This window comes from Trichoderma reesei (assembly GCF_000167675.1).
Source record: "Trichoderma reesei QM6a unplaced genomic scaffold TRIREscaffold_1, whole genome shotgun sequence".
NCBI lineage: Eukaryota > Fungi > Ascomycota > Sordariomycetes > Hypocreales > Hypocreaceae > Trichoderma > Trichoderma reesei.
In genome coordinates, this window is record NW_006711148.1 from 1,275,236 (window position 1) to 1,282,965 (window position 7,730).

The 7,730-nt window shown below is 55.3% G+C and overlaps 3 protein-coding genes across 3 annotated transcripts; all 3 read right to left on the reverse strand.

Moving 5' to 3' along the window:
* Nucleotides 1-270: 270 nt before the first annotated feature.
* Nucleotides 271-2,040, reverse strand: TRIREDRAFT_102705 (uncharacterized protein; the record flags this gene model as incomplete). Its single annotated transcript, XM_006961587.1, has 1 exon — nucleotides 271-2,040. One exon carries the CDS (start codon nucleotides 2,038-2,040, stop codon nucleotides 271-273), a length of 1,770 nt encoding a protein of 589 aa, XP_006961649.1.
* Nucleotides 2,041-2,660: 620 nt separating this feature from the next.
* On the reverse strand, nucleotides 2,661-4,499 carry TRIREDRAFT_54064 (uncharacterized protein; the record flags this gene model as incomplete). Its single annotated transcript, XM_006961588.1, has 1 exon — nucleotides 2,661-4,499. One exon carries the CDS (start codon nucleotides 4,497-4,499, stop codon nucleotides 2,661-2,663), a length of 1,839 nt encoding a protein of 612 aa, XP_006961650.1.
* Nucleotides 4,500-4,896: 397 nt separating this feature from the next.
* Nucleotides 4,897-6,486, reverse strand: TRIREDRAFT_119690 (uncharacterized protein). Its single transcript, XM_006961589.1, has 3 exons — nucleotides 6,055-6,486; nucleotides 5,796-5,953; nucleotides 4,897-5,721 (listed from the first exon to the last, which is right to left on the reverse strand). The coding sequence occupies exons 1-3, from the start codon at nucleotides 6,296-6,298 to the stop codon at nucleotides 5,101-5,103; spliced, it is 1,023 nt and encodes a 340-aa protein (XP_006961651.1). The 5' UTR covers nucleotides 6,299-6,486; the 3' UTR covers nucleotides 4,897-5,100.
* Nucleotides 6,487-7,730: the final 1,244 nt, after the last annotated feature.

Below are 7,730 nucleotides of genomic sequence, written 5' to 3' on the forward strand. Positions count from 1 at the left end.
GGGGGGAGAAATGATGCAACAAGATACCTACTAGACCATGGATATCAACAAGTGGTAATACAAAGCCATCCATCCGTGCAACCAACCAACCAGCCAAACCAAACCAGCGCCACTTCCTCAAAATAACCCTCAACAATGCGTGAAAGCGTAATAAACAACCACAAAAACAATGCCCATTGCCTCGAAAAAAAAAAAAAATAATCGTGGCACACAAATCAAGAGCATTTCCAGGCATGAGCGGCGACTCAGAAACCACGTCCTAAAACGAAATCATCGCCCATCCTGCGGCGAAGACGGCTCAGCCACCTCCTCAAAATCCAGCTCCCACTTGTCCACTTCCTTGAACTTGTTGCTCGCCTGCTTCAGCTCCTCAGTAGACACGGCGTCAGCCGAACCTCTAGTCGCATCGTCAAATGTGTTATCCGCCAGAGGAATGAACCTGCTGCCTCCTTCTTCGTCTCCCTCGTTTTCGCTTCCAGTGCCATCAACGTCGGCATTCTCCTTGTCCGAAGAGTGGCGGGATCTGTGTCCGTACGACGCAGGCCTGGTTGCTGAGGCTGTGCGCTTGCCGCCCCGAGAAGCCGAGCGACCTTTGGTAGGTGGCCGGCCCCTTTTCCGCCTGCGCGCGGTCTGAGTGTCTAGATAAGATAATTCATCATCCTCGTGCCCCAACCCCGACGTGTCGAGCTCCTCGTCGCTCTCCAAGCCAAGCGGATCGCGCGCCTTCTTGTATTTACGCTTGGGCAAAAGGCTCGTAAGGTCAGCCGTAGTCATCTTGGGGGACTCTTGCTGGCGCTGCGGCGGCCGCCCGCGCGGCTTGCCAGTCTTGGCTGTGTCGTAGTTGGGTGAGTGTGTCAGTGATGGAGGAGAGGACATGTCCGAGAGGTTTTCGAGGCGTGTAGGGGTGGTGACGGAAGGTCGGCGGCGCTTCTTGGCCAGTGTCCGGATATCTGGCCACACATCTGGGCCTTCCGAGCCGCTGCTCGCCGGCGGAGCTATGATTTCCTCTTGGTTGACTGGTGTGACTGGGCGCGGAGGGAGTCTCGCCGGGAGGTCTCGTGGCAAGGACATCTCTGAGAGTTCCGAGTCACTTGTCTCGTCAACCTGCTCATCCTGAGAAAATGGGGGCGCATCCGGCAACTCAGACGAGTCACGATCACGAGGCTGCCTCGACGGGCCCGGCTCTGTCCGTGACACCTTTCCAGGCCGTCCTCTGCTCTGTTGCGTATCCAAACTCTTGCGCTTCCTCGTATTTGAGGATTCGGCTTCCTCTGGCGATCTCGGTTCTTCGTTATCCATGTTGCCCTGCGTGCGGCGCCTGTTGTTCAACGGAGTTGATTCAGCCTCCGGCTCAAAGTCATCCTCGCTATCCGCTTCCGAGTCTTCGATCGCCAAAGGCTCCTGCAGAGGTACCCTGTTCGCCCCAAGAATACTCGGCTCCCGCGCACGCCTCTTGAAGAGCCCAAGGTTAAAAGACGAGCCAACCCTCGGGGTATTCCCAGTGCGACTGCTGGGTCGAATGGGGGGATCGTTTCTGCCAACAAAACTGGACCGACGCGACTGGGAGCGCAGCGCGCTATACGACATATTTGAAATGTCTCCCGAGAGCGCCGAGCCGGGAATGTTGCCCTCCGCAAAGCTGTCGTCCAAATCGCCGAAAACGCTGTCGCCCAGATCCAGCCCGCTCGTGTCTCGTGGGTTGCGCCCGGGTGTCGCCATCGTCGTCGTAGTCGCCGCAGTGAAGCGTCCGAGCTCTATGGAGCTCCGCGAGCTTGCGCGCGCTGCCGGTTTGTCCCTTGTCATGGTCGCATCTTCGTTGGCGAGCGCCTCGTCGCGGGTGCGGGTTGTGGCCTGGATGGCGTCTTCTTCGTTAATGCTGAGCCGTGCAGCAGGGACCGGATTCTTCCTCGGGCGCCCTCTGGGGCGTCCCCTGGTCTCTGGCTTGTGTTCGACTGCTGTGCTGGGGCTGCTGCTTGCTGGCTGTGCGGCGGCTCTGGCTGCTCGAGCTGCACCACCGCGTCCTCTCCGGGGCCGCGGCATTGCAGACAGCAGAGAAGTGCGGATGGGAGAATTAACGCTGTAGTATGGTGATGGAGTCTTGATGAGAGAAAGGTCACAATAGATTTGTCGTTTTCTTCTTGTCTGTGTTGTCGTCTGATGACAGGTCGAGAACGCACAAAGCTGAAAGGATGCTTTACTGCTATCGCGATACCATGATGTGGGATAGGCAACAATGGCGGAAAGTGAGGGTTGAATTTAGCTTAAAGTCTTGACGCGTCCTGACGCGGGTTGAAGTGGAGGAATCGCGAGGCTGACAGCTCAGGTGGGGCACTGCTTCGCGAAAGAAAATAAAGTGACGTTTGCTATTTTCCCAGCCTCGTCGCCTTAGTAAGATCTACCGCAGTCGGGCGCTCTACCAACGATCAACTCGAACACATCCACAGCCGACTTCTCAATATTCTTTCCCTTTATACTGGAGATATGCAGTTGTATCATGTATATTTCAAAGTCAGAGATTTCCCAAAACATCCTATCCAGTCAGTTGTTGATATATATTGTACACGGTCTTGAACAGCCAGATTGTTGGCCCATCTATCGTCATGATCATATGCCAAATATGTAGTTATACAGTAGAACCTCCTCAAAAGCCTCTTGTCCATCTAGATGAGCGCCTGACCCATAAACATGCTCTTCTTTACATCAGCAACAACGTCTCTCCTGTCATCGTTGCCCACAAGCACAATGCCTCTTCCTCGGCGGCCCATTCTTCCGGCACGGCCTAGACGGTGGATAAAGTCGATCGTAGTGTGAGGAACATCGTAGAGAATGACGTGTCGAACAGCAAGAGTGTCGATACCTCTGGACGCCAAATCGGTCACCACCAGGACCTTGACGTTTGCCAGGGATCGTTTCCGCGACGGGTTGGGAGGCGCAATGATCCGCAGCGGCTCGGAAGTGGTAAAGGTCTCGAGAGTCTCGCCGTGACGCTTCTCAGGAGTATCTCTGTGCAAAGCCTGAGCATCGATACCCTTTGAGCGAAGATACTCGGCAACCTGCTCCGTCTTCTCTCGCTCGTTGACAAAGACTATGATGCGGCGGACGTCAATCTCGTCCTTGACCAGGTTTTCGTGCTGCGAGGCCTCTCGTCCGATTGTGTAGATTGCGTCGGCGCACGCAAGGTCTTTGTTGTTGCGGTAGGGGTCCTTGGAGACGTCAATGACGCCGAGCTGGACACGTCGGGGGATGGCGTGCAGGTTTGGCGTCGTGATTCTGACCATTTTGGGATAGTTGGTGGCCAGGTAGTTGTTGAGCTTTCTCGGGATCGTTGCCGAGCAGCAGATGAGCTGTTTCATGGAGGGCGAGGCACGCTCGACGATGCTGGAGGTCACGGAAGAAAAGCTTCGATCGAAAAGCGAATCGGCTTCGTCAATGATTACATGGGAGACTCGAGAGAGGATGTTGGGATCGGAATCTGCAATCGAGGCTAGCAGATGAGGTGTCGAGATGACCAGATCGAGTCCCTTTGGTCCGTACAGGTTCCGCTGAATCTGCTGGGGCTTCAGGTTCGACGACAGTATCTCCGTCTTGAACTTGACGGCATGCGACAGCTTTTTAGCCACCAGCCCAACCTGGTGAGCCAGCTCCGCTGTCGGGACCAGCACGACAACCTTTGGCCTGGCCATGGTGGGATGGGGCTCCTCAAAGGGCTTTCCTTTAAAATCCGCGGCCTTTTGACGCTCCTTCTCGATTGCGGCCCTCTCCTTATAAGCCTGGATTTCCGGATCCTCGGCCTCGGCCCTCTTGAGCGCATCAATGGCCGGCAGCAGATAGGCAAGCGTTTTGCCCGATCCAGTCTCTGCCGCCAACAAGAACGACGACTGCCTCTCCTGCTGGGTCCTTGGCTCTCCCGGCTCCTTTTGCCCCAGCAGAGCGGGAATCGCCAGCCGCTGCACCGGCGTCGGACGAATGTCGACCAATCCCGCAAAGACCTCGTCGACGATGGCCGTCTTGAGTGTAGGAAGAAGGTCAAACTGCTCAAACGACTCGAAGCTCTGCATCTTCTCTTTTAGCGACGTGCGCTTGCTGTACGAGACCGACTCCAGTGCCCGCTGCATCTTGAGCGCCTTTCGATCGTTCGGCGGCCGCCGTCTGCTGTCGTCGCGAGAGTCCTTGCGATCGGCCGAGCGAGCTCTTGACGCCGCACGGCTGGGGTCAACATTGGCTACGGTCCGGTTCATGCCGGCAAAGGGGCCTGCGACTCTCTCTCGGCGCGGCTTGCGGTCATCTCGACCCAGACGGGGCGTTCTGTGGACTTGGTCGGCGAGGATCATGCGCGAGGGCCTGTCCTTGGCTCGGTGGGTGAGGGAGCGCTGGCCCAGACATGGCTGTGGCTGCACTGTTGGAAGAATTGAAGAGGTCAGTGAGGGCTGAACAAGAGGCCGACTCCGGATCGTGTGGACACAGCGTAAGCAGACCGAGTTTGCGGCTGCGCGACGCATATTGGAGTATATCTCGGCGTGGTGAGTGCTTGGTGTTTGTTGGAGGGGCTGTAGAAGCTTTGCAACTTTTTTTCTTTATCTCGCTGATTGTCGCTGCTTATCGGCGCGGGTCGCATCGGCAGTGCTAGCGCCGGCCCCATTGATGAGCGGCACTTTTGGGCTCCGTCCTTACGATCTCAAGACGGAAAGGGGCCAGTTGATCTTTTTTTCGAATGCTTTCCATCTGGCTTCGATGAATTATTAGTGTCAAGGATCGCTTCGTAATGATTGCAGAAAGGTTCGGTGAAGAGATTACTTCATTGTTAGGAACGAGGTAGTAGCGGGAAAAGGAGACAACGGTGTAAAAATATTCTAAATCAGTGTCGTGTAGTGACGGCATGCCCATCGTTCCTTTGCTACAAGCATAGTAGTATGAAGAATATATAGAGATCTGAGAAAATATAGATGAGAAAATGATCAAGGCCACTGAAAAGTGGCCGCTTGCCAAATAAGAAAATGCATCCTATGTATGGAGACTGGCATCATGTCTCGCCCTCCATGTCCCGCGTTCCGATTTTATAGACTCGATTTGCTCAATCACATGCCCATGCTTTTCCACAACCTAAGCTCCTTTCATCATGAGGTGCTCGCCTTGCTCAATCGCGGGGCTCTTTGCACGACCAAAGCCGGCGCCGTTCTTCATGTAGCCGCCCGTGGCCACTGGATGGGAGCCCTCCTCTGGGCCCGGTGTTTTGGGCTCTTCGGCAATGGAGCCCAGTGATACAAGGGACCTGTTGCGACCGCTACCCGTTGACATGCGATTTTCGCGCCTTCTTGCCGTGACTGGGCTGAGAGAGCCTGCTGACAGGAGGCTATCATCAGAATCCACGCTGGATCTTCTTGCGTCGAGTCGAGGAGACGGTTGTGTATCATCAACAATGGCTTGATCCTCTGCCAGACTCGATTGGATCTTGCGCAGAGTGCTGAAGATGGCAGTCTTGTCGCACGGAAACTGCTCGATGGTGGGATCGTTGATGTCCACTTCGTCAATGTTGTACTCGTCGAACCTGGGCTTTGATGATTCCCGCCTCAGTTTATCATCGTCAAGAGCTTCGTGATCCAAGGCATCGTCCACAAAATTGTAAGCGCCAAAACACTCGTGAGCAAACAAGGGGGTTTTCAGTTCTTCGTCAATTTCGCTCTCTCCACCGGACCTGCTGATTGGAGGGGTCGAGTCGTCTTGCTATGCCGCCTGTTAGATTGTTACTGTGTTGGGAAGAAGAAGAGAAAGTGTGTGGATAGGATATCTAGCCATACCTCATCGAGTTTTGCAGCTGTATCTGCCACTTCGGCTGCAACCGAGGCCACTTGCTCGATGGGGGTTGAGGTCCGTCGTTCCCCTTCCCCTTTGAGCTTGGGCACGTAGCTCTTGGGCATTTTCAGAACGTTGTTGCGGTTGCCCATTTCGTCCGTGGCTGGAGGAACATCCAAGTGTCAGCTTGATAACGATGACGATGATGATGGTGATGATGACTGATGGTGATGATAATATCGGAAAGACGACGGGGCGACTCACCGACGGCTCTATTCTCGTCCACAAGCCAGGGTCCCTCTCTGCCAGCCCTGAACTTGAACTGATACTCCCTCCCAGGCTCGCCAAACACGCGCGACTCGAAGAAGTATTCGCCTCCGTCCTTGCGAGAGTAGTCCATCTCCTGCAGACGCCATTCCAGAGACTCAAAGTTACCCGCCAGGAACACGGGAGGCTCAGTTCCTGGGCGGTGGAACGTAACGGTATAAGGAACGGCGGTTGACGACATGGCGATGGTGGGAGAAGCTGGGCGACACACGGTGGGGGTCTGTAGAGATGAGGAGCTTCGCAGTAGGTTGTACTTTGTACTTGACGCCCGCGCAAAGCTGTGGTGTTCCAATTGAGGAGCGCTCAGCAGGGGGAGGGGGGGTGAGCTGTTATGCGCTGCAGGATTCAAGGCACCGCGCCACTGATTCAGTGGTGGTAAGTGATAATGGAAGGGGAGCTGCTTGCTGCTTCTCGTCGCCTTGCATACGGCAGAAGCAGAAGAAACAAGGGGTCGATGGGCTGATCAGCCTCTTCTTATGCGGGGTTCGGGTTCGAGTTTCTGTTTCCTTTGCAAGGCTGGAGGCCAAGCTCCGAGAGGGATCAAGCTTTGGGGATGGAAGGGGATGGGTTCGACGGGCTACCGGGCCGTGGACGCTGGGTCATTGGCTGAGGCAGAGGCAAAGAGGCTACGGGCAGCTGCCTGGCAGGTTCCCTGCTGGAGAGAACCGGGAGAGAGGCGGTGATGGAGGGCGGCTCTGGATCCCGAGCGGCTCATGGAATCGTCATGGCTGGCGAGTGGCACCTGGCAGTGACGTGGGCGTCGCGTAAGGCGTTCGCGTACGGCCTAAGAGGTATCTAAAGGCAAGCCTCTGGGCGAAGTGAGCGGGCAGTTGACTGGCCTGATAACACAACCACGTACATGCGAGTACATTGTATGCGGGAAGAAAGGGCGGCATTGTGCTCAACGCTTTTGCAAGAGGTATTTATTTCGCCCATCTGCATCTGTTGTCGCCTTTTAGTCACGCAATGCAATGCAGCGTTTCCGTGAGGTAACCAGCCGGGTAAAGCCCAGCATGTCGAGAGGATGCCTGCACGAACTGCAAAGGTCTTGTATACGACGCACTGCTCCGTTGCTCTGCGGCAAAACAGCCGGGGCTCCAGGTTCCTTGGACAAGGCGGGACGCTGCAGGCGGTACCTCGGCGCAGGTACTGCCCAGGTAGGCCTAGCGGTGATATCATGGATTTGGGGTCGGACCAATCAGAGGCGATGGCCGCTGTGCGGAGAAGCTGGTGCTAGAAACGCTTAGCCTGATGGTTATTTGATGGTTCCCCAAGGTGGGCAGATGGACAGGTTTGACTGGTAAAAGCATATTGTGAGGAGACGCCGATGGTGATAGTAAGTACTCGTATTATGTAAACGCCAAGTCGCGAATGTTCTAAACACAAGGGACGTTGTTTGTATGCATCGACGGGGCCTTTACCCCTTATGTATGTGAAGCGTGGTAGAGAATTGATATTCTAATAATCACTCAAGAGGGCATCCTATGTCTAATACGAGTGATGTATCATTACTTAATAGGTAGTCAGGGGATGTTGCCTCAGTGTAACGAGACGCGACGTCATGTGTCATGCATCGTCGGGTCCCTCGCACCTACCCTTGTACCGCCATGGGC